The sequence below is a fragment of the Zingiber officinale genome, chromosome 2A (assembly GCF_018446385.1).
Source record: "Zingiber officinale cultivar Zhangliang chromosome 2A, Zo_v1.1, whole genome shotgun sequence".
NCBI classification, from domain to species: Eukaryota; Viridiplantae; Streptophyta; class Magnoliopsida; order Zingiberales; family Zingiberaceae; genus Zingiber; species Zingiber officinale.
The window spans coordinates 38,460,359-38,487,180 of record NC_055988.1 but is presented as its reverse complement, the minus strand read 5'-3'; the positions used below and the strand labels follow the sequence as shown (position 1 = coordinate 38,487,180).

The 26,822-nt window shown below is 41.4% G+C and overlaps 1 protein-coding gene across 3 annotated transcripts in view; it reads right to left on the bottom strand.

Moving 5' to 3' along the window:
* The window catches only part of LOC122041044 (alpha-mannosidase At3g26720-like), a 105,049-nt gene that overhangs the window by 41,924 nt on the left and 36,303 nt on the right, over window positions 1–26,822 (bottom strand). For all 3 annotated transcript variants that reach the window (XM_042600579.1, XM_042600578.1, XM_042600577.1), the window contains exons 20-22: window positions 25,606–25,653; window positions 25,390–25,509; window positions 24,419–24,484 (exon numbers count right to left, since the gene is read on the bottom strand). In XM_042600579.1, coding sequence (XP_042456513.1) covers window positions 24,419–24,484; window positions 25,390–25,509; window positions 25,606–25,653 — 234 coding nt within the window. The remainder of the gene's footprint in view (window positions 1–24,418; window positions 24,485–25,389; window positions 25,510–25,605; window positions 25,654–26,822) is intronic.

Sequence of the window (26,822 nt, the reverse complement as noted above, 5' to 3'; positions counted from 1 at the left end):
CACCATGAGGTTTGGGATTCGAATCTCAGCATAGCCGAGGTAAATACCTCTCTTATGTGCTAGTCACTATTCCCAAGGCTAGTAGCCGTCCGTGATTTACCTCCTCCGTGTTGGCCCTGGGACGGATTGGCAAGGACGCTGGGGGCGAATGTATTCGCCTTTTGCCACCATGAAATGATAATCCTAAGGAATATACGTCCAGTTTATTCAAATCTTATATGGGTGCTTCATGAAACTTCTTGTGCTGATACCAGCCCTTTTATTTCAAATGAATGTTCCTAAAGCATTTTGGGTTGATGTAATTTTTACCGCATGCTTTCTCATTAACTACATGTAATCCTCTGTCATGGTGAAATCCCTTACAAAATCCTTTTTCCCAATAAGTCAATTCTTGTTAACCCCAAAATATTTGGTAGCACTAGTTTTATTCAGGATATTCATCCACAGGTCAGTAAATAGATCTAAGTCTTTGAAGTATATCTTCCTAGGTTATTCTCATATTCAAAAAGGTTATAAGTGTTATTGTCCTAGTATTAACAAATATCTTGTCTCAATTGAAATATCTTCCTTTAAAGTCTTTGAAGTATTAACAAATAAATCTAATAAGTTAATGATAGAATAATTCCACATCAAATAATTTAAAATAAATAGGTTGTGAATGAGCTTTAATATAAAGGTAGAATAGTCTCACATCAAATACATCAAGGTAAATAGGTTAAAAAGTTAGTTTAAATAGATAAGTAGAATAGTCTCACATCAAAGAATTCAAGGCAAATATGTTAAAAAATTAGTTTAAATAGAAAGGTAGAATAAGTTAATTGAACCACACCATTAATACAACTTAAATATTATAAATATATTTTTAAAAAATAAAAAAATGTTGAGTTGCCAGTTTGAACTATCAATTTGAACTAGTGGTTAACCGCTAGTTCGGTGATTTTTATTGGGCTGGAACCATAACCCCGGCCTACCGTGTCGGGCCCGTTACAGTCTGGATGGATACCTTGCTTGTTGACCCGGTTACAAGCCCAAGCCGGGTCAGCCCAGGTTCGGGTCTAGTAGGAGTGTAGATCAATTGCACTTCCGAGTTTTTAATCTTCTCAGCTATGAAATGTCGATCAATCACCACATGTTTTGTTCTGTCATGATGAATTGGATCTTTGCAATGCGAATAGTGGCATGATTATCGCACTTCAGCTTCACTAGCTTCTTAAACGCTATCTCCAAGTTGGTCATAACTCACCTGATCCATATTCCTTCACAAATCGCTATGGTTAAGGCTTTTAGTTCAACCTATGCACTACTTCTGGAAACCATGAACTGTTTCTTCTCCGTGTTAAAAGATCACCATGGACTACCGAGTCTGCATCGAGGTAGAAAACTATCTCTAAATTCATTCTTCTTGAATAGCAACCCATTTCCAAGAGTCATTTTTAAATATCTAAGAATTCGATATACAACTTCCATATGTTCTTCCATCGGACAATTCATAACCTGACTTATGACACTCACTGCAAAATCAATATCTAGTCGAGTATGGGAGAGGTAAATGAACCTTCTCAATAGGCATTGATATGTTCCTTTGTCTACTTGAACACATTCCTCTTAGGTTCCATAAAGGTGCTTGCAGGTTTACATCCTAGCATGCCAATCTCATTGAGTAACTCCAGAGTGTATTTTCGTTGAGAGATAAATATTCCTCTTTTTGATCGAGTCACTTCCATAGTTAGAAAGTGTCGTAGAAGACCAAGGTGCTTTGCTTCAAAATTTGCCAAGGATCATTTAATCTTCGATAACTCTTCCTCATGATCTCCCATTAGAATGATGTCATCTACGTATACAATGAGGATGGTTAATTTATTCCCGAGAGAGTGCTTCACAAAGAGAGTATGATCCACTTGAAACTAAAACAAATTCATGCTTTTTTACTCACCGTGAGAACTTGACAAACCATGCACATAGTTAAGTCCATACAGAGACTTTAATAATTTGCACACCTTATTATTGCAATTGCTTATTTGTAGACACAAAGGAATCTCCATATAAACTTCCTCTTCAAGATTACCATCAAAAAAATATTCTTTATATCAAGCTGATGAAGTGGCCAGTTCAAGTTTGCTGCTAATGAGAGGAGTATTCAAACGATGTTGAGCATCGGAACAAGAGCAAAGGTCTCTTGGTAAACACTATAGGATTGATTAAAGCCCCTTGATACTAATCAAACCTTGAGCCTGCCAATGTTCCCATCTACCTTATATTTCAAAGTAAAGAGCCATTCAACCCATAGTTTTCTTTCTTGGTGGGAGTTTAGTATGGGATGTCTACCTACGGACGGATGTTGAGAATCTTTGGGTGTATCTTCAAATGAGGTTGTCTCTTGACTAAGTCACACCTTGCGATGTTAGCTTTGATACACTTTGTTTGGAGATCAAAGAACAATTGTATCTTTGACGAGGGACCACTACAGAGAGAAAATTTGTTGGAATGTACAAATTCATGTTTACCGGACTTTGGGAGTGTTTTTTGACATGAGACACTACTGATTTCTGGGTATTGTACCTTAGTCTTGCTTTGATATATATATTTTACCTATCCCAAAAAAAATACTCCCTATGAATTTGGATTTTGGTATCAAATTGTGTTTGAACCATGGAATTGAATGCTCTAAATATTATATCAACCTCTGACCTTTCTTTCATAAGGAAAATCCAAATAAATCTTGTATGATCATCCACAAATATCACAAACCACTGAGCCTCATTAATATTTTTGTTTGCCCAAATATCACTATGAATTAATGTGATTGGTTTTGATGGACAGTAGGGCACACTTGGATAGATAGAAGGCGTGTGTTTAGCAAGTTGATAGATCTCACATTTAAATAATTCTGAACTGTTATTGATGATAAGTGAGGGAACAACCTTTCAAGATACACAGTATTGGAATTAAAGACGGACTTAGGATTGGAATAACAAACTTACTCCTAGAAAAATCATTATTCACCACTAAGGTTTCCCTAGGTTGAGGTGTCTTGAAGAGATAAAGTCTAGAGCACACCAATCCTCTTCTTCAAACCCAATTCAAAACACACATTTGAAAGAAATTTAGTAGAGCAGTTGTGATCACGAGTCAACTTACTGATGGACATTAAGTTGCACTCAAGTTTAGGATCATGAAGCACAGATTTAAAAGTAATTTCAAGTGAGTTGAATAGTCCGGTCCCAGCCACCTTAGACAGAGAGCCATCGGCAATGTGCATACTAAAATTAGTATGACATGATTGATAATCATGAAAGAAGGACTCATTCCTTGTCATGAAATCTAATGCCCCTGAGTTAATAATTCAATGTTTTGAATGTTTAGCGCACAATAAAATGCAGAGCATCAGTACATCAGACCACTTGTGCATGCACGCTGGTGGATGGGTTAGGAGTAGCATGTTAAGAAAGTGTGCTATTTAGAAGCTTCTGAAGCACTTCAAGTTGTTCCTTGGTGAACGGACTTTGACACAATGGTGGCCGGTGGTTCGTCAACTGCGTTGGCTGAGTTGGCACAACTATCTTTGTCAAAATTTGACTTTGATGATTTCCACTCAGCTGGTTTATTGTGTATCTCCTAGCATGTGTCCTTGGTGTGGCCATGTTTAGTGCAGTGATCACACCAAGGTCTTCCCTTCCCTTGTTTACAAGTATCTTGTTGATTTGAGGATGGGAACCATGGGCAGCAAGTGCAGATCCTTCCAATGTTAGAGATGGATGTTCATTGCTCATCATGACCTTTTTCCTGCTTTCCTCATGACGGACTTCAGAAAAAGTTTCTTTAAGGCTTGGAATAAGCTTAGCTCCCATCACTCGACCTCTAACTTCATCTAAATTCTTTTTTAATCCCAATAGGAACTTAAATGTCCTCTTCTGCTTCACTATTTTGTGATACAGAGCATTGTCTTCGGGGCACTTCCATCTGTGGCTCTCAAACATGTCTAGTTGCTTCTAGTGACGAGTGTGTTAAAATATTGCATCACTGTGAGGTCTCCATGTCGTAAATCATGAAGAATTGATTCAATTGCAAACAACTCTGATATATTCTCAGAACTGAAATAAGTCTCTCACATGGCTTCCCAAATTTCTTGTGCACTCTCATAGAGAAGAAAATACTCATCAATATCAACATTAATGGAATTTATGAGCCATGACATGATCATATGATTTTTGGCTTTCCACTTCTAGTAATTACCTCTGCCGCAGGTGAACACCTTGACTGATTGAGACCGTTGGAGAAAGTTTTGCCCGTTGAGTCTATGGTTGGTGATGAAAAGAGATATTTTCAGAGTTTCTAGAAGTTCCAAAATTTAAGAGAATAGAAATTCGATGGGCTTCAAAAGTATAACAGATTTTTCAGCTGTCATGTCATACCATGCATGATGGCTAAGAATGGAGGCTAGGGTTTTTTTAAGAGAACCTAACTCGGATACCATCAAGATGTTTGGTGGAAGAATGATCTCATTTCTCATTACTTCAATTGGAGGATGACACATCCTAATATATTCATGACTTTCATGACGGAACATAGTAACAAATTCCTAAAAACAAGGAAATTGCCATTAATTATCATTCTAAACTTAAGATATCTCATATAAGAAAATCCAAATTATAAGAAAAATTGGATTTAGGAAAATCCAGATTTAATTCTAAATAGATTAACTTCGAGGGAAATTCAACCGTTTTTGTATTTAATATTCCATTGTATGCTAATGTGAATGTAGATAACAATAGTGCTCTAAAAGCCGCCGCCTAGGAACGCCTAGGCGGCGCCTAAGTTGTGGGAGACGCCTAGGTGACAGGCGGCTGCCCACTCCTTGCCTTTTTGCAAAAGCGACGCTGACAGGTGTTGCCGCATTAGTTAGCCGCCTAGGTGGCTAGGCGTCGCATAGGCACGAGCATCCGAATTTTTTTAAAATAAAAGTCTGTTAATGTAAGGCCCGACATAAAAAAAAACAAGGGGGAGCAGGATAATAGGCTCTTTATTTACTTTAAGGCTTAGGGGGGGTTAATTTGCTAATAACCAACTAATGGACACATGGGCTTGGCCCAATTGGTGAGGACTAGACCTAACCCTAGGGTTTAGTTGTAAAATACCGGAAAAATGACAAATATTAATAAGGGAATTTTCCGGAATTTTTAGAAATTTTTCGGGAATTTTTCGGAATTCGTACGGATGAGTTAACGGGGATCAAGATGGGGCCCGGAAAAGCCTGTTTAGGCTACCCAGTTTTAGTAAGGAAAAGTTTTATTTTTCTTTTCCTTTTTACTTTTCTTTTTCTTTATATTTTTCTTTATTTTCCTTAATCCCTCCGTTTCTCTCCCTCGCGCACCCAAGCCCATCCCGACGCCGCATTCCTTCTTCCTCCCTGCCCTAACCGCCGGCCGGCGGTTCCTCCTCTCCGAGAGCACAAAAACGCCGGCCACTTCTTCTCCCTCTCCTCCTCTCCTCTGCCGGAGCCCTAGCACCGCCGCCCGACCGCCTGCCCGAGCCAAACTCCTCTTCTCTGCTTGCCCTAGCCACCCGACGCCGAGCCACTGCCGTCGGCGACGCACAGAGCAGCGCCGGTCATCTTCCTCCTTTCTCCCAAGTCCGACTTCTCTGTGCCCTTCTTCCTCTCTGCCGCGTCTTGGCACAGCGCCGATCGCCTCTCCCTCCGCCCGGAGCAGCGCTGCCGCCGGCCTTCCTCAGCCCTAGAGCTTTCCCTCCGATCGTCGAGCAGAGCTTCTGCCCTAGCCGAGCCCTGCTGAAGTTGTGCCCTTGCACTGCCGCCGGCCACAGGTTCGTTTCATCACAAGACTTAGGCTTTGTACCCTAACTGTGATTGGAATTAGGTACTCTTTCGATTTGAGGTTAGGGTACAGATCCAATCAGTAGCGTTTGGGCCTGTTGGATAACATCAAGTGTTGATTTTGAGTATTTTGATTTAGGAATCAGTAATTTCTGAGGTAGCTGCAGCTAGGAATTTTGGCAGTAGGTTCCTCAGGATTGGAGCAGTTGTTTACCTTGAAATCCAGCAGCAAACGACTTGTTTTTCAGCAGCAAGCAGTGGCTATGATTTGAGGTAAGGGGTAGGAATTTGATATATTTTGTAGTTAGGTTCATGTGTAGTAATTTTGATACGTGATGTTGATGAATTAGGTTTATGTATCAAATTGGAGATAAATTGGATTTCTGGATGGTTAGATTGATCAGGGTTTTACCCTAATTTAGCCTTAAGAATTTTATTTAGCTATACATTTGGATTAGTTAAATAAAATATAATTGTATTGGTGACACAGGATTTTGACGCGAGACGAGTATCTCGATGTCGGATTTGGACATTCCTATTGGAGGCGGGTACTTTTGACTTATGTCATTTGATATGCTTAGTAATTAAATTAACATGTTGCATTAATTGTGTTTCTTATCTGTTTCGGTTAATCACTACCCAAATCTTACATGCTTGATTGATTGATTGGTTTTGCATCTCAGGTATATTTTACCTGTTTGTACATGCTTATAGGGGTAGTGATATGCCATGCTTGACCATGTTCAGGACCTAGGTTTTATACCTTCTGTGTACCTTTGATTCGATATGATTCGTTGACCTAGGGTGCACTTTTCTATATATATGGATTAGGTCAGGATGTTTATATGGTTATTGTCATGCATCATTTGCATGATTGCATGCTGTGCGATAGTCCGCTCCATTATTGTTGAGCACATCGCCAGTTACATGGATCTGCACACACCACCACTCATGGGTTAGTGGTCGATTCAGGCTGAGTGTGTTGCAGCAGGGACTCTGTTAGGCACCGTTGGTCCGCTCATGGGTAGTGTGACACAGCGTGTTGCAGGGATTCCTCCCGTCTTTGAGTACCGGAGTTGAGAGCATTGCGCTCCCCATCTATGATTTGGGGTAGGAGGATAGGTGTACTCGATAGCATCCCGTCCACTCGGTCACTCATCGGGAGTAGTGACGACAGTCTGCGGTTGTCACCCTACCCACTCGGCCTCACCTTTGTATGAGATGATCGATGGCGTCAGGGGTGACATCATTGACATCATATGCATGATGCATTTATTGCTTGTGTTTGTGTTTCTTGCATTTATATCTGCGTATTGTTTGGATACCTATGTTTGACGTCATCTGATTCCTTATCCCTCGTTGTTTGACCTTATACTCGGGACTGGTTAGTACAAGGTATTCTCTGTTTATTTGGATCATTCTTATCTTTCTTATCGGAGTATCTGCATGATTAGTGCTAGGTGTTGTTTCTTTACTTTGCATATCAACTGTACCTGCTGAGTGTTGGACTCACCCCGCCTCCATTGTTGTTATTTTCAGGTTGATGCTGTCAGGAGGGAGTTCCAGTCGCTAGTCCCCACTGCACGTAGTGCTACTCCGCTGCTGGTTTTTGAGTTGTTTCATTTTAGCTTTTCGCTATCAGACTTTATTTTAGTTTTGTTTTAGACTTACATATGGATATTGTATGGAATCTTTCCGTTGGATGGACTTTTCGTATGATTTGGATTTACTCTACTACATGCCTGCTTGGACGGCAGAAGAGGTAAGAAAAATCGGATTTGGGCTTTACGAGTGTAGTTGAGTAGGGTTGATTTCGAGTCAGAGTATTACTGTGTTGTTTATTTTATATATATACTGCGTGGTTGATTTTATTCTTGTTATTATTCCAGCCGCTTGTGGCTGAGTATTTAGTGCTTGTAGAAAATTTTGATTGTCCGTCGTACAGGGGAGATCTTCTGAAATTTTCTCGGACAGGGACTCTTCTGGTGGTATCGGAGCCAGGTTTACGATCTTTTGTTTTCGTATTTTGGATGTTTGGGATAACTGATACCAATTTATTTACTTGGTATCGAGCCAAGTTGGCGATACTTGTTGGATTTTCGTATTTTGGATTTTGAATTTATCGATACAATTTATTTGGTATCGAGGCGGGTTATGATACACCTTATGGTGTTACGGAGATTTATCGGATACATTGTTGGTATTACGGATATTTGGGTTAGCTTTGCGAGTCAGGGCATTATCGGATTTTCGATATGGTTATGTTTGGATTTCCGTTTCGGATTTATTTGGATTCCGTGATATATACGTTGAATTTTGAGGTCAATTGGGGACTGGACAGCGAACATCTCCAGACAACAAATAGGTATGTTGTTATTTTATGTTGGTTATATTGGTATTGATATACGTAATTTAATTTAACAGATATGAGGCGATCTACTCGTATTCTGCGAGGCGTGGTGCTGGGCGACCACGTGCGAGGACCGGATCTGGATATGCGGAGATACCTTTAGTGAGCACTGTCGATCGAGGGCGGACTCGGGATGCGGCCGGGCATCGGGCTCTCAATCCGATAGCTCGTAGAATACCTACTTTGGCCACCCGGTATCCGCCTACCACATTTCTGACCGTGAGGTACCGTTGGTGTGCACATCTGCTCGGTAGCGACTACAGGCGTATTGATTACCACCGCCATGGACCTCGGTGTGCAGAGCACGGTGACACATGTACCCCGATGCCTCTGATGGCGGTTGCTCCACATCCGTACCTTTTCCTACCGTACCTCCAGTTGCCACCACTTTTGTTCCCCAGACAGTACCACCGACGGCTTATGCTCCGGTATATCAGCAGACCGGGAGTTCTTCCTCCGGTTTATTCCGCGGTACCACCTGTAGTATCGGCTCCAGTGTTTCCGCCAGTTCCTGCTGCCAGCTCACTGATATTGTCATTGCACGAGCTAGGATTCCAGCACTGGCCGAGTCGATGAAGACTCGTTTCACTCTTTTCCGCGGAGATCTCGATCCGAGTATGGCTCTGTCGTGGATAGAGACTATGGAGCGACTTTCTTCTATGGCTTGCTCAGGTGGGAGAAAGCAGTGGTGCTTACCATTCGGGATGAAGCTAATGCACGGTGGGTTACTCGGTTATTATTGGTGGTATGACGTCGCGTGGGCCGGGTTGAGAGGCTTTTGAGCCGTTTCTTTCCATCTATCGGATGTCTCGTGCGAGTTTATGAGTCGAGGCGGAATAATCGCTTCGATGACCGAGTATATCTGAATTCCTCCGGTTGGCTCAGTTTTGTCGAGTTAGTTGCGGAGGACAGAACTCGCATGATGCAGTTTATACAGGGATTGGACGGTTATCTGCATGTACGACTTCTGGATTAGGGATTACATCCTACTACGATGCGTTGAATCGAGCTTTGATGATAGAGTTAGCTCGGCGACATATCCGGACGGGAAAAGAAAGTATCTGGTCGAGACGTCGAGCGGTCCAGAGACTCGAGCGACAGGACAGCCTCGAGTAGTCGCGAGCGGTCGGTCGAGGGTGCCGGGCGTCTCGTAGGCCTCAATCGGGGCGGTCTTCTTGGGGCGTTCCGGTTTTCTCGTGAGCCGCAACCACCTTCCGTGATACTCATTGTTTGAGATGTGGATCCGAGATCACCTCACCCCACTTGCTCTGGGGCGGTCGGTTTGCTTTTATTGCAAGCCGGCCTGAGCCGAGATTGTCGGTGAAGGCTCGGCTGGCTTAGGAGGTCGGTCGAGAGGGCAGTCTAGTCGATCGAGGCGTATCGAGGAGGCGGCCCAATCTTCCTGCGTCGGCGAGTAGCTCCCTCCGCGGCATTTGGCATGCTTGGGCAGAGTACTCGGTGCTAGCACCCAGTTTTGCTCCGGACCTTATTATCCGACTCGGCGATGTCGGACTCGGTCGGCCGTACGATGTCCACCATCCTCTCGGTCTTATCGCGCATAGTCAGCGCCTCGATGGCGAGCTTACCGGCATTACCACCTCCTCCTCCGCCAGAGGCTGGTCGTGTTCATGCTATTACCAGAGAAGATGCTCGGTGGGCCGACGGATCCGTTTTCCGCGATACGATTTCCATTTATGCATTTCTGCTGATATTTTGATTGATCTGGTAGTTAGCACTCTTTTATATCCGTACCTTTATGCGGAGATTGGTAGATTACCTCTTGTTAGGTTGGCGATTATTTGTCTCCCTATGCGGTGATACTTTAGGCGTCACCGGAGATCGAGGTTGCCGTTAGACTTTGGCAACATGATACTACGGTAGATCTTCTAGTATTGGAGATGGTGAGTTTGATATCATTCTTGGTATGGATTGGTTGTCTGTATCATGCTACCGTTGATTGGACGAGGGTGGTCACCTTCGGCCTCGAACCAACCCTCGTGGAGTTTCACGGCATTAGAGGCAGCGGCATCTCGATTATTCGCGATCTGATGACTGGTCTCATGTCGTGGTTTTGTTGTCATTGATCGATCGAGGGCGATAGTAGTTCTGACTCTCAAGCGTTCTGTTGTCAAGAGTCTGCGAGATGTATTTCGAGGCTGCCGGTTTGCCTCTAGAAGGCGGTGGAGTTCGCTATTGGTGATTCGGGAACCTCACCGACATGGCTCCGTGTCGTATGGCACCAAAAGAGTTGAACGAGTGAAGGTTCAACTCCAGAGCTTTAGGCGGAGGATTCATTTGCCCTAGTGTTTCACCGTGGGGTTCTCGAGTTCTTGTCAAGAAAAGGATGGTACTATGAGGTTGTGTATTGACTACAGACAGTGAATGGGTTACCATCGAAATAAATATCCATTACCACGGATCGAGGATTTGTTTGATCGGCTCAGACATCGATGTATTCTAAGATTGATCTGCGATCCGGATATCATCGATTGAGTAGAGATTCGATATCCAGAAGACATTCCGTACGAGATACGGTCATTATGAGTTTTGGTAATGCCATTTGGGCTTACCAATGCTCCAATGATGTTTATGGATTTGATGAACCGCGTCTTTACGGAGTATCTGGATCGGTTTGTTATCGTTTTCATTGATGACATATTGGTCTACTCGCGTTCGAGGAGGAGCATGCGCATCACCTTCGCATAGTCTTGGAGACATTTTGTACGCGAAGTTCGGCAAGTGTGCGTTCCGGCTATCCTCGATCGGTTTTCGGGACACGTGGTTTCTAGTAGAGGTATTTGATTGATCCTCGAAGATCGAGGTCACCGGTTGGGGCGGTAGAAGTCGATTCAGAGATCCATGATTTTCGGGATTGGCGGATATTATCGACGTTTTGTCGAGGGCTTCTCGCGTATTGCTATGCCACCGACACCCGGAAAGGCGTGAAGTTCATATAGTCCGAGGATTGCGGAGCTGGAGCGGAGATTAGTGTCGGCTCGGTTTTGGTTTTACCTTACGGAGGATGGTTGTACTTTACACCAGCGTCTCTCGGGTTTGGTATTACGATGCGACGGCGAGTAGTCTCTTATGCTTCTCGTCGGTTGAAGGAGCATGAGAAGAACTACCCAGTTCATGACTTGGAGTTAGCTGCCATCGTCTTTGCTCCGAAGCTTTGGCGTCATCATTTATCTGGTGTCACATTTGAGATTCTCACCGATCATAAGAGTCTCGAATACATTTTACTCGAAGGAGCTTAATCTCCGACGGAGGAGATGGATGGAGTTCTGAAGGACTACGATTGTACCATTAGCTACCACCAGGAAAGCTAATGTGGTTGCAATCTCGTGAAGTCGAGAGGACTTTGGCTTGCCGGACTTGATCGCGGACTTGATTGAGTTTCTGGAGTTAGATCTTGAGGCGAGGACCGGCAGGCGGTATTCGGTTACCATGGTTGCTCGATCGTCGATCGGGACGAGGATCAAGAGGCAGCCGGTGATCGGCATTTGCGGTTTATTAGCGATCGAGATAGCTTAAGGCGTGAGAGTTTACGAGCGAGGAGGTATTATATTCTTAGGCGGATTATCGTACCTCGGTCTCATACGGTCTTACAGAGCTACTTGGAGGCACACCGTTCTCGATTTGCGATCCATCCAGGTGGGACTCGTATGTATCGAGACTTGAGACGTTCCTACTGGTGGAACGGCATGAAGAAAGACATCGCGGATTTTGTAGCTAGATGTCTTGTCTGTCAGCAGGTGAAGGCTGAGCACCAGAGACCTGCAGGGTTACTTCAGCGGATTCCTATTCCTGAGTGGAAGTGGGATCACATTACCATGGACTTTGTGGTAGGTTTGCCGAGGACACGACGAGGCCATGACGCGATTTGGGTAATCGTTGATCGATTAACCAAATCTGCGCATTTCTTAGCGATTCAGAGGACTGATTCCCTGGATCGATTAGCAGATTTGTATTGTCGAGAGATTATCAGGCTACATGGTGTTCCGTTGAGTATCATTTCGGATAGAGATCCACGGTTTACGTCTCGTTTCTGGCAGAGTCTGCAGCAGGCCTTGGGCACACAGCTCCGTTTCAGTACAGCTTTCTATCCAGACGGATGGGCGATCGAGGCGGACTATTCAGACTTTAGAGGACCTGCTGAGGTCGTGTGTTATGGATTTTGGAGGCGGTTGGGAGGACCATCTGTGGAGTTCGCCTACAACAGCAGCTTCCATTCGGCTATCCGGATGGCACCGTTTGAGGCGTTATACGGTAGTCGGACACCGTCCTTTGGGATGAGGTTGGAGAGGCTCGGTTGTTGGGACCTCATAGAGTTCAGCGGGATGCAGAGTTGGTCCGTACTATCGACGGAGGATGTCGAGCGGGACCGCGGAAGAGTTATCTTGATCGGAGGCGAGACCACTAGAGTTCTCGTGGGCGACCATGTATTCTGCGAGTTTCACCCACGAAAGGGTGAAGAGATTTGGCCTCGGAGGTAAGCTAGCTCCGCGATCATTGGCCCTTCGAGATCTTGGAGAGGATCGGAGCGGTAGCTTATCGGCACTACCACCGTCCACATCGTGCGCGATGTATTTCATGTATCCACTAAGGAGATATGTGCAGGCCAGCGCGTATCTTGGTGATATTCGGTTCGATTCGACTGACATTACTTATGAGGAGGTTCGATGCAATTCTCGGCCGGAAGAGCATCGATTCGGAACAAGACTATCAAGTGGTTAAAGTCGGATGGCGTATCGTTCGGACGAGGAGGCTACTTGGGAGCTCGAGGATACGATCAGAGCTCGATATCCCGTCTTTTCACTTGAGGTATGTGATTTAATTTACCGTTCAGCATTTATACTCTATTATCTGTTATTAGTACTTGCGATGGTAGATATTGAAATTTGGGAACAAATTTTTATTAGTGGAGGAGAATGTAAAATCCGAAAAATGACAAATATTAATAAGGGAATTTTCCGAATTTTTAGAAATTTTAAATTTTTGAATTAAATGCGGATGAGTTAAGGGATCAAGATGGGGCCGGAAAAGCTGTTTAGGCTACCAGGTTTAGTAAGGAAAAGTTTTATTTTCTTTTCCTTTTACTTTTCTTTTCTTTATATTTTCTTTATTTTCCTTAATCCTCCGCTTCTCTGCCGCCGCGCCCATTCTCTTCCCTAACCGTCGGCCGGCGGTTCCTCCTCTCCGAGAGCACAAAACGCCGGCCACTTCTTCTCCCTCTCCTCCTCTCCTCTGCCGGAGCCCTAGCACCGCCGCCCGACCGCCTGCCCGAGCCAAACTCCTCTTCTCTGCTTGCCCTAGCCACCCGACGCCGAGCCACTGCCGTCGGCGACGCACAGAGCAGCGCCGGTCATCTTCCTCCTTTCTCCCAAGTCCGACTTCTCTGTGCCCTTCTTCCTCTCTGCCGCGTCTTGGCACAGCTCCGATCGCCGGCCTTCCTCAGCCCTAGAGCTTTCCCTCCGATCGTCGAGCAGAGCTTCTGCCCTAGCCGAGCCCTGCTGAAGTTGTGCCCTTGCACTGCCGCCGGCCACAGGTTCGTTTCATCACAAGACTTAGGCTTTGTACCCTAACTGTGATTGGAATTAGGTACTCTTTCGATTTGAGGTTAGGGTACAGATCCAATCAGTAGCGTTTGGGCCTGTTGGATAACATCAAGTGTTGATTTTGAGTATTTTGATTTAGGAATCAGTAATTTCTGAGGTAGCTGCAGCTAGGAATTTTGGCAGTAGGTTCCTCAGGATTGGAGCAGTTGTTTACCTTGAAATCCAGCAGCAAACGACTTGTTTTTCAGCAGCAAGCAGTGGCTATGATTTGAGGTAAGGGGTAGGAATTTGATATATTTTGTAGTTAGGTTCATGTGTAGTAATTTTGATACGTGATGTTGATGAATTAGGTTTATGTATCAAATTGGAGATAAATTGGATTTCTGGATGGTTAGATTGATCAGGGTTTTACCCTAATTTAGCCTTAAGAATTTTATTTAGCTATACATTTGGATTAGTTAAATAAAATATAATTGTATTGGTGACACAGGATTTTGACGCGAGACGAGTATCTCGATGTCGGATTTGGACATTCCTATTGGAGGCGGGTACTTTTGACTTATGTCATTTGATATGCTTAGTAATTAAATTAACATGTTGCATTAATTGTGTTTCTTATCTGTTTCGGTTAATCACTACCCAAATCTTACATGCTTGATTGATTGATTGGTTTTGCATCTCAGGTATATTTTACCTGTTTATACATGCTTATAGGGGTAGTGATATGCCATGCTTGACCATGTTCAGGACCTAGGTTTTTATACCTTCTGTGTACCTTTGATTCGATATGATTCGTTGACCTAGGGTGCACTTTTCTATATATATGGATTAGGTCAGGATGTTTATATGGTTATTGTCATGCATCATTTGCATGATTGCATGCTGTCGATAGTCCGCTCCATTATTGTTGAGCACATCGCTGTTACATGGATCTGCACACACCACCACTCGTGGATTAGTGGTCTATCTGGGATGAGTGTGTTGCAGCAGGGACTCTGATAGGCACCGTTGGTCCGCTCGTGGGTAGTGTGACCAACGTGTTATCCGTGATTCCTCCCGTCTTTGAGTCACGGAGTTGAGAGCATTCGCTCCCCATATGATTTGGGGTAGGAGGATAGGTGTACTCGATAGCATCCGTCCACTCGGTCACTCGTCGGGAGTAGTGACGACAGAGTGCGTTGTCACAGCCCTACCCACTCGGCCTCACCTTTGTATGAGATGATCGATGGCGTCGGGGTGACCGGGCGTATCATTGACATCATATGCATGATGCATTTATTGCTTGTGTTTGTGTTTCTTGCGTTTATATCTGCGTATTGTTTGGATACCTATGTTTGACATGCATCCAGGATTCCTTATCCTCGGATTGTTTGACCTTATACTCAGGACTGGTTAGTACTATTCTCCTGTTTATTTCAGATGCATTCTTATCTTTCTTATCGAGTGTATGCATGATTAGTGCTAGGTGTTGTTTCTTTACTTTGCATATCATGTACCTGCTGAGTGTTGGACTCACCCGCCTCCATTGTTGTTATTTTCGGGTTGATCTTTGTCGGGAGGGAGTTCAGGTCGCTAGCCCACTTCACGTAGTGCTACTCCGCTGCTGGTTTTTGAGTTGTTTCATTTTAGCTTTTCGCTATCAGACTTTATTTTAGTTTTGTTTTGGACTTACATATGGATATTGTATGGAATCTTTCCGTTGGATGGACTTTTCGTATGATTTGGATTTACTCTACTACATGCCTGCCTGGACGGCAGAAGAGGTAAGAAAAATCGGATTTGGGCTTTACGAGTGTAGTTGAATAGGGTTGATTTCGAGTCAGAGTATTATTACTGCGTGGTTGTGTCAGCCAGAGGCTGAATATACATATATAAACTGCGTGGTGATTGATTTTATTTACTGTTATTATTCCAGCCGCCTGTGGCTGAGTATTTAGTGCTTGTAGAAAATTTTGATTGTCCGCCGTACAGGGGAGATGCTGCCGAAATTTTCTCGGACAGGGACTCTTCTGGGGGCGTGACATTAGTTCTTATAAGAGGGGTGGTGAAGAGGAAAAAAAAAAGAAGAAGAAAGAGGAAGGAAGGCTCTCAGCGGAAGAAAAGAAAGTAGGAGGGAGAAGTCTCAGTGGGAGAAAAGAAAGGGGGAGGGAGAGCTCTTGGCTTCGACCTTTGAAGGAAGAACGAGGCCAAAGAGACGCCCCACCGCTGCTCCTCACGTCACCTTCGCCAACAGCAAGCCTCCGAGCAAGGCACTTCTTAAACCCTTTTCTTTTTACTCATTTGAATTTGTATATGCAGCAGGTTTTCGACCCTTCTTTCTACTCCTTTGAATCTGTGTATGCAGCAAGTTTCTGACCTTTCTTTCTACCCCTTTGAATCTGAATATGCAGCAAGTTTTCGACTTTTCCTTCTACTCCTTTGAATCTGTATATGCAGCAGTATTTTTCGACTTCCCACACCTTTGAACTTGTATACGCAGCAGATTTTTGGGAGATTTCTGGGTTATACACAGCAGGTTTTCGAGGGGGATTTGAAGGCTAAGAGCAGCAAATTTTTGGGAGATTTCTGGGTTATACACAGCAGGTTTTCGAGGGGGATTTGAAGGCTAAGAGCAGCAAATTTTTGGGAGATTTCTGGGTTATACACAGCAGGTTTTCAAGGGGGATTTGAGGGTTAAGAACAGCAGGTTTTTGAGAGATATTGGGGTCATACGCAGCAGATTTTCGAGGGAGATTTGAGGGCTAAGAGCAGCAGATTTTTGAGGCGATTTGGGGTATGTGCAGCAAGTTTTGAAGGAGAATTGGGAGCTATAAGCAGCAGATTTTCTGAAGGATTACTTGGGCTATTTGTAACAAGATTAGAGAAGTTGTCGAAGGGTGTGTAGCAAATTTTGACGGATGGTTGGTCACTTGATGTTCGAGGAGGTCTAGGAGTGGATGTTTATTTAGCTTTAAATAGTTAATGATGTTCATATTCATTAAGCTTCACGTAGTTAGTAATATGCATGCTTATTTGAGCCTACTTAGTTAATGATATCCATGCTTATCGAACTCATGTAGTTAATGGTATGATTGTTTAATTAGCTATATATAGTAAATGATAATCATATTTATTTAGCTTCACTTAGTTAATGATATCCATACTTATCAAGCTCATGTAGTTAATAGTATGATTGTTTAATTAGCTTTATATAGTAAATGATAATCATGTTTATTTAGCTTTATTTAGTTAGCGATATTTATGCTTGTTGAGCTCATGTAGTTAATGATATACATGTTTATGTGAGTCTTATTTAAATGAATGGTATGAATGCTTATTTAATAATGGAAAAAAATGAAAAATAACAATAATGATGAGGATTAATGGAAATTCTGTGAGGGCAAGGCCCCTAGAGGGACCCCAATATCAGATTTCCATATTTGGCCACGGTCCAGTGACGAGAGTTGCTAACGCCCCGCCACCTGGTACCATGGTTAAACAGATTGATCAATCGAACAAAGGATGACTAATGTATCTCCACCTAAGAATGATATACAATAAATACTAACGAAAAATGCTCCATAATATAATAATTGAAGGATACTCAAAATCATGTTGTGTGATACTTATAGTTTAATGTTTTATGGAAAAATGCTTATATGCCTGCTTACTTATATGCTTGACAACAAGTTTCAAGTAAAGGTAGATTTAATGATGCATGCGACTAGTTAAGGAATTTTGCTGTTATGGTTTGGAGGTGCTGAGTTAAACTCAGTAGGTTTGGTTTGTGGTAGGTGTAGAAACGGGCGACGTTGGAGGTTTGGACCCTTGAACAGGGGCTGGACAGTACATGTTGGATCGAAGCATTCGATAGAGGGGGGGCGGGGGGTGAATATCAATTAAAAACTTTTGAGTGAGTAAATACGCAACGGAAAAAGTAAAGCAAAAAGAATGACACAAATAATTTTTTACTAGGTTCGGAGTCTGTGTCGACTCCTACTCCAAGGCCCGCGCACAAGGGTGCTTTCGATGGACAATCACTAATAATTCGAAATATGGATTACAAAATAAATACAGGAATTATTAGAAAATAAAACAACCGACAATAAGAAAGAATACAAACAAATTAGCAATTTGTCGGAGAGTCTTTGTAGCATCGCTGGGAGCCAGAAAAGTAGATCGTGAGTTGTTGTAATGACTCCAGCCTTTACCCTCCTTATATAGGAGGTTCGGGGCGCCTGGAACCTCCAGGGCGCCCTGAATATGACGTAGCACAAGCATAGTATTAGCTACACCTTTCTCGGCTCCGGCGTTAGTTTGCTCATGCAACTCCAATTCGTAAAATAACTCGTCTAATTTTAATTTTGATAAATTTTTAGAGATTTTGTAGGCATCCACGATAGATGCCCACAAATTATTGCGCGGAAAAGCGTTTAAGGCATACCTTATTAAATCCCGGTTCTCCATTTGATAGCCTATTGCGTGGAGTCCGTTGAGGATGTCCTTGATCCTTACGTGAAGCTGACTCGCCGTCTCTCCTTCCTGCATTTTAATGTTAAATAATCTATTTAACAAAAGATCGCGCTTCGTTACCTTGGCGCCGCTTGTCCCTTCGTGTAGTTCGATCAGTTTGTTCCACAGTTCTTTTGCGTTCTGGTGTGGTCCAACCCAATTCAATTCTTCCTTCGTCAGTCCGCATTAAAGCGTGTTTAGTGCTTTGAAATCCATTGACGCTTTCTTCTTCATGTCCGGAGTCCACTGTTCTGGTTCTAGTGGGATTCCGGAGTTGTCGACCGGCGCCTTGTAGCCTCTGGTGACGCTGAACCATTGGTCGAAATCTGTCTTTAGATAAACCTCCATACACTTCTTCCAGTACGGAAAGTCATCCTCGTTGAACAGGGTAGGACGTACTGTGCTGAAGCCTTCAATTTGAGACATCCTGCACACAAGTAAAAAGAATAGAAAAAAAAAAAGGTCCCAATACTAGGTCTTGGATTAGTAGTGCGGGATAAGATAGAAATAATTTAAGAAGTGAATTAGTGTTGCACCAATTCAGATAGATTGCGACAAAAGAAAAGTTTCCAAAAAGGTAATAGTACCAGTTTGGAAAATTACGAAAATCTGAAAACCGAAAGAAAAAAAAATAAACTAGTTTCACCCCTGTATGATTGGTGGTTGCACCAAATCAGAGCGGTATCTACTCTGATACCACTTGTTAGATCGAAACGTTCGATAAAGGGGGGTGAATATCGATTAAAAACTTTCGAGTGAGTAAATACGCAGCGGAAAAAAGTAAAGCAAAAAGAATGACACAAGTAATTTTTTACTTGGTTCAGAGCCTGTGTCGACTCCTACTCCAAGGCCCACACACAAGGGTGCTTTCGATGGACAATCACTAATAATTCGAAATATGGATTACAAAAGAAATACAGGAATTATTAGAAAATAAAGCAACCGACAATAAGAAAGAATACAAGCAAATTAGCAATTTGTCGGAGAGCCTTCGTAGCGTCGCAGGAGCACAGAAGAGCAAATCGTGAGTTGTTGTAATAACTCCAGCCTTTACCCTCCTTATATAGGAGGTACGGGGCGCCTGGAACCTCCAGGGCGTCCTGAATATGACGTAGCCGAGCCAACCAGGGCGCTCCACGTGGCGAAATGACGTTGCAGATGAAATCTCACCTCCGAGCGCCCGGATCCCTTCTGGGCGCCAGACCCCTCTTCTCTAGAAAATCCTTCTCCTGCAAGAAAGAGTTAGTCCGAGACAAAATACAAATAGTATTATCTTGTAAAATAAAGTGTTAGCACAGTTTAAAGTTTAAAGTTTAACAAGCATAGTATTAGCTAGATTCCGTCTCCTCGAGACCGGAATCTAGTCACGATCTCGACTTAGATATCCAAAATGGGTCTAAGTCGGATCAACGCCTAATGTTCCCTTCCCGGGAAAACGTCCTCACAGTCACTCCCCTCCAGTGACTTACCTTTTTTTACCTGCCAGATGTCCGGTCAACCCTTCGACCCGTCTGAGCTTCGTGCCAGCTATCCGGTCAGTCCGTCGACCTAGCTGGATTTAGTGTCAAACGTCCGGTCAGCCCATCGACCCGTTTGGACTTCGTGCCATCCGGTCGGCCCATCGACCTAACTGGGCTTCGTGCCAGACATCAGGTCAGCCCGTCGACCTGGACTTCTCCTGCACACTCTGTCAGAGTGTTAGATAACAATGAAACTAACTTAACCTATTTTGTCATTCATCAAAACTTGAATTAGACCATTAGTGCTAACCGCACCAACAGTACACTTCCGAGGACCTTCCGGTTCCGCATAAAGAATAAATAAACAACGTTTATGATTTAGAGAGAATAAAGTAGTTTTCAATTTAGATCCCAGGATGTATGACTGATTTATTAATTACAAACAATTTTCTTATTTATTAGAATGTTATATGATGCATAGAGAAAAAAAAACTTAGGGTCGTTTCAATTAAATTGATTGGCCGATCGATTAAACACCTCTAATCGGTTAGGTCAATCGATTCAAATAAGTTTCGCAACAAAAGAAGTTTGCCGGATCAATTGGTCAATCGATTGAACACTACTAATCAATTGGTTAGTCAATTCGCATGAGTTTTGCGAGAAACAACAAACAGAAGCCAGCAGAATCGTTTGGTCAATCGATTGAACACTTCTAATCAATTTGCATAAGTTTTATGAGCAACAGAAACCTGCCGAATCGATTAGCCGATCGATTGAACACATCTAATCGATTGATCAATCGATTGGCATAAGTTTCACGAGAAACAGAAGCATGCCGAATTGATTGACTGATCAATTGGGTTTGACAGGAGTTTCGCGAGAAATGCCGAATCGATTGAACCTTGTGAATCGATTGATAAGTTTCTACCAATCGATTAGCCGCAACGAAGCAAGTTTATATATTAATTTTTGAATTGTTTTAACTTTTAAAGTTAGGTTAGCAGCAGCACCTCTTCCTCTTCGAGCAATTGCCTCTTCTCTTCCTCTTCGAGCAACCGCCGCCTCTTCCTCCTTTCCCTCCGCTTCTTGTTCTTTATCAAAGAACAGCATCTAGCCACAGCATCAGCCCTAGCTGCTGCCTTTAATACAACCAACAACCACTAGCACCTTGCCCTATTTCGTGACAAGAGCCACCGAAGCTCGCTGTAGCTAACCAAGGTTGCCCAAGACGAAGGGAAAGCAACCCTAAGTGTTGGGCCGAAGCGTAGTGCCTTGTTCCCTCATTTCCCATCTTCAACAATCTCATTCTTTTCTTCCTAGTAGCTTTTTCTTATACCAAGTTAGTAACATCCCCGGGTTTAAGTTAGTTAATATTATTTAATTGTATATTTGTATATTATTAAATCTTGTATGTTATTGCTTCGCTTGGCTTGAATTGATAATTGATTATTTTTTGAATGCTTGATAACCATTACTCAAATGATTTTTTTTTAAATTGATATTGATAATTTTTTACTTGTGTACTAAAATGTCAGGTACTATATCTTCTAAAGCATCTAATTCAATGTCGAAGATTCATACTCCTTTGAAGCCTAATTCGAATGATGTTGGATGGGATTTTGTGGACTTAGTGGATCCTAATTATTTAGATAAGTTGAAATGTAAGTTGTGTGGAAAAATTGCTAGTGGTAGAATTTATAGGATCAAACATGTTACCAATATCAAGGGAAATGTTGCCCCGTATAAAAAGCATTTAGATGAGGATAAAGTGAAGTATAAGAATGTCATTGAAGAAGCAAGAATAAAAAAAAACAAAAGAATATGAATGAAATGGAGGTGAGAGAAGAAGTTGTTCTTGAAGAATATGAGGAAGATAAAGGGAGTCTAGGGACAAGAAGAAACTCGCTTAGTCTTGGTCCTATGGACCAATTTGTAACCGTCATTGATCCCAAAGCTTCATTGAATGGAAGTAATAAGAGAACAACAACAAAAATTTATTAATGCAATTTGGAAGCAAAGGACATAGTGTGCACCAATATTTAGCTCGATGGATGTATGAGTCTGGTATTCCTTTTCATACCATTGACAATGATAGCTTCAAGAGATTTTCGGAAGCAACTGATCAATTTGGTCCAGGTTATCGTCCTCCAACTGAATACTTGTTAAGGGAGAGCCCTTATTGAAGGAAGAGGTAGACATAACTAAAACTATTAAAGAAGCAAGAAGAAGAATGAGTTTTGAATGGTTGCTCAATTTTGACCAATGCTTGGACTGACCGGAAAAGAACTATCATGAATTTCTATGTCAATTGTAAAGAAGACACAACTTTCCTTTCTTCTAAGGAAAGCATCGGATGAAGCACATACCAAGAATTATATATTTGAATATGTGGACAAATGCATTGAAGAAATTGGGCCCCAAAATGTAGTTCAAGTGGTAACGGACAATGCTTCGAATAATACGACGGTAAAACATTTGTTGAAGGAGAAGAGACCACATATATTTTGGACTTCATGTGCAACTCACACCGTGAATCTTATACTTCAAGGAAATGGGAACCAACCTAAGTTCAAAGGGGTGATTGAGAAAGCAAAGAGCTTGACAATCTTTATTTATGCAAATCACAAGACATTATCAATAATAAGAAAGTTTACTAAAAAAAGGGACATAGTGAGGCTGGGTGTAAAACAATTTGCAATCGCTTTTCTAACTTTGCAAAGCTTGACGGAGAAGAAAAGTGAACTAAGAATTATGGTTGCTAGTGAAGAATGGAATGTTTGCCAACATTCAAATAGTGCAAAGGGGAAGGTGGCAATATAATATCGCTATGAGTGCCTCTTTTTGAATAGGGTAAGTTTTTGCTTGAAGGTGTTTACCCCTTTAGTTAAGTTGCTTCATCTTGTTGATGGGGATAATAAGTCATCTATGGGTTTTGTATATAGAGAATTACTTAAAGCGAGAGAAGAGATTAAAGTGGCATTCAAAAATCAAGAGCTTCACTATCGTCTGTTATTGATGAGAAAAGTCATAATCGACCTGATAGTCCACTACATTTGGCAGCCTACCTCTTGAATCCTTATTACTCCTTCAATGACCAAAGCATAGGAAGTGAAGAAGTGATCACGAATAGATTTTTCACTTGTGTTGAAGCATTCTTTCCCGATGATTTTGATAGCCAAAGTGAGGTAGTAAATGTGGAGTTGTTGAAGTATATCAACAAAACAGGGGAATTTAGAAGAGCATTGGCTATAATTGGATGTAAAAAAATGATGAAAAATATGATTCGGGTAAGAACTAAGTAATAATTGCTTATTTTATTTTGTAATTTTTATTGCTTGTTTCATGATTTTGCTTTTTGTTATTATTTGATTTGTTTTTATTTAGTTGGATGGTGGCATCTTTTTGGAAATAGTGTACCTAAATTGAAAAAAATGGCTAAAGGAATCCTTTCTTTAACTAAAAGATCTTCCAGTTGTAAGAGAAATTAGAGTACTTTTGAGGGGATAAGTACTTAATTGCTTATTGTGTACTTACTACTAATTAGTAATTATTAAATGTCTAAATATGTATTCAATATTAATATTTTTCTTTAATGTAGATTCATACAAAGAAAAGAAATAGACTAGATACTGGAAGGTTGAACAATTTAGTCTATGTTCAATTCAATGTCAAGATCATAAACAAAAAGAGAAGACAAGAAGAAAAATAAGTTGATGTGCTACTTGCTAGTGAAGCAAACACAAGGATAGATTGTTAATGGTGGAGATGAAGATGTTAAGACAAATATTGAAGATGTAAAAGAACTTCACGAAGAAGAATTTGTAAAAGATAAAGAACAAGAAAAGGAAGATGTCATGGATTTTGAGTTTGAATCCGATACAGAGGAAGTGTTGGAGAAATATGGAGATGAACTAGAAAAAGAATTAGGGATATAGGATTATATGAGTTATTCTATGTCCTTTTGCTATTTTCAATTTTCATTGTATGTTGAAGTTGAACAAATTAATATTTTGAATTTTGATTAATATTTTGCTCCTTGTTAGTTTGTGTATTTTTGTTATTTCAAAATATTTTCATTGTATGTTGAAATCAAATTATGCAAATTTTTTTCTTAAAGAAACCTTCATAATCGATCAGCCAATTGTCAATCAATTGAAAAAAAAAAAAAAAAATCCGCCTAGGCGTTGGGTGGCGGGTGACCGCCCGCCTACCACCTAGCGCTTTTTAGAATATTAGATAATAAAGAAGCAATTAGCTATATATTTAACCCGGTGGCCTCACCAATTCAACAAAGTTGACTAGGCAATCGAATGACGTAAGTTTAACAGAACCCGTGTGACATAAGTTTATACTCTCATCAATTAACACAATATAGGCTATAAGTGATCAAGAGCTGGTCTTCCCTTCCTTTTCTCCTGAGTTTTTTAAGGAGTACATATGATACTTTGCAAGATCGCTCAATATTTATGTCATATAGGTGAACCAAAATATAGAAGATCAATGATCTCCTAGCTGTGTTAGTCCGTATTGTGAACAGCACAAAACCAAACGATAGGAGATGAATGAAGAAAAACACCAAATAAGCTTATGCACACATGAGAAAAATGTGAACTATGGCAACAATTTATTGCTAACATCAAACAAGAATAGATTTTGGCTAGAAGCATACGGGATAATAATTTCCAGCGACAGGTTGATTGACTTGAAGGTTCCAATCTGATCTATGATCACGGATCTACATCAGCAATAGCAACAATATAAGTATATGAGAAAGTTCTGTAAGTTTCAACTATTTGATGTTAGTTGAATCTTCAAAAGCAATGAAACTATTTAATTTTCATCTAAAATATATAAATGTACACCACACATAAATTCTCTTTCAGAAATAAGTAAAGATGACATCATAAAAGCACATTGCAAAACTTATAATCCCACCAACTACTAAGAATCTTCACAAACTAATTTCCTAAGCAAAATCTACAAATTTGAGGATGTAAGAAAAGCATTTGGCAATGAGAAACTGAAGTACAAAATCTTTAAAAACAATACCATCATTAAGAGTCACAATGTCCATGGTCTTCTGTTCCACTTCGGATATGGCAAGGGGCATGAGCTTCTTAATGGTACAGTTAGCAAAGTTGGGTGCGGTGCAGTTATGGAGGTTGCATTAATATATTAAACTCTCAGTCCACCCTAAAGGGATTAAAGAAAATTCTGACCTTACTAGGAAGCACACTGCAAATCAAGTTTTCTGGATCTAATGGTACAAAGAAATGACAATAACATTCATATATAGGACTCCAGCATAATGTCTAACAATTCAATACCCTATGTGAGACTAAACCCATCTCTCTTCAAATTTTGACTGTAACTTACTCTAAATATTTAATTAATTAACGCTGTTGATTGTGGTTGTGGAATCTGTAAACTACAACAAATAATAAACACCACAGGAATTTTTTATGGAATTATTTTACAAAATCCACATCCTTTTTTGGGCAAACTATTGCCTCAAATTTAAATAGGTCATGTGTGTGGAAACTACATATATTGATTATGTATATATCTTTTGCAAACACCTTCTGGAAATCTAGATGGCAAGACTAACATTCAATGGTCATGGAGATGGAAGAAGCTTACTCTTTTGATAAAATCACGTCCATTTGAATCAGTGTAGAATGTTTTCCTGGTGTCCATAGTTGTTGTAAACTGAGTTACTACTTCTTTACCAATACCATCGTTAGATGGTATGGGACCAATCTATATCCATCAATATATGTCAAATGAATAAAATTGATGATGCATTCATTAGAATAGAAAAGATATTTATAAGATGATAAGAAAGGGGATACTAACAATGAACTCGACTTCCACATGTTCATTTGTCTTGTGTAGTCTTGTGATCTGCATATTTAAAATTGTAACATGTTAAATCATGAAATAAAATATAACCGATGTACAAGAAGCAGCAGCCTATCTGGTTGATATGACCTTATACACTTGATCCTTATGTGATAGTAAAAGGCGCATACGCTCGCCCCCAGCGCCCCCGCCAACCCGTCTCAGGGCCAGCACGGAGGAGGTAAATCATGGGCGGCTACTAGCATTTAGAATAATGACTAGCACATAAGGGAAACATTTACAAAAGGTAGGGTAAACTTTTTAACATGACTGGGCCCACCGCTTCGCGGCCCCATACCCCAGAAACCCCCGAAGGGATTTTTTGGGGAGCTTCAGTATCACGTATCCGACGGATAAAGAGTTGATAAGAGGGCTCGAACTTGATCCTTATGTGAAGTATGAATGAATGGACAAGGACCAAAATTATTGCTTCTTGAACACTACTAATAATGGCAGTTGTCCTTGCATTATTTGATAAATTGTTCAATGAAGATCATGAATTTGTTTAAGTCTTACATTCAAATTCATATTAGCACTCGGAAAGAGAACCATATTGACCATGCAAACAAATTAACTTGAGAATGTGTACATGTGGAAAAATATCTACCATGGTAAATTGGTTTATGGAACCAAAAGAAGCCTGACACAAACAGATGACACACTGAACATTGATAGGCTCATCTTTACATTATCTTACACAAAATAAAAGGCCAAAATAAGGTGTTAGTTAACTGAAAAATAAATAAGTTATTCTTTATAATAGGTATGTTTTCAATTACTCTAGTTTCATATCCAATGGTATGAAATTGTAGACCTACCTTTTATATTAAAAACAAACAAGATGAAAGAACCAGAGAAACAAATCAACAAACTAGGATGAGGAAAAATAAATCCACAATCAAAGAAATTCATATAACAACAATAATAATCAAGTCGTATAACACTATTAGGATCGGGTATATGGAGCATCCTATCATGCTGCTCTGATCGTAACAGATGAAACATTTCGTTTCGTCCACCGACAGACACCGGCATGACCTAACACTAGACCCAGCGACAACCGCAGAGACATCACACGACCCCATGGTCAACGCAAAGGGTCGTGCGGCCCTAGCGGCCATGTCGGAGGGGTCGTGCGGCTGCGTCAAAGGGGTCGTGCGACCCCGCAGTAG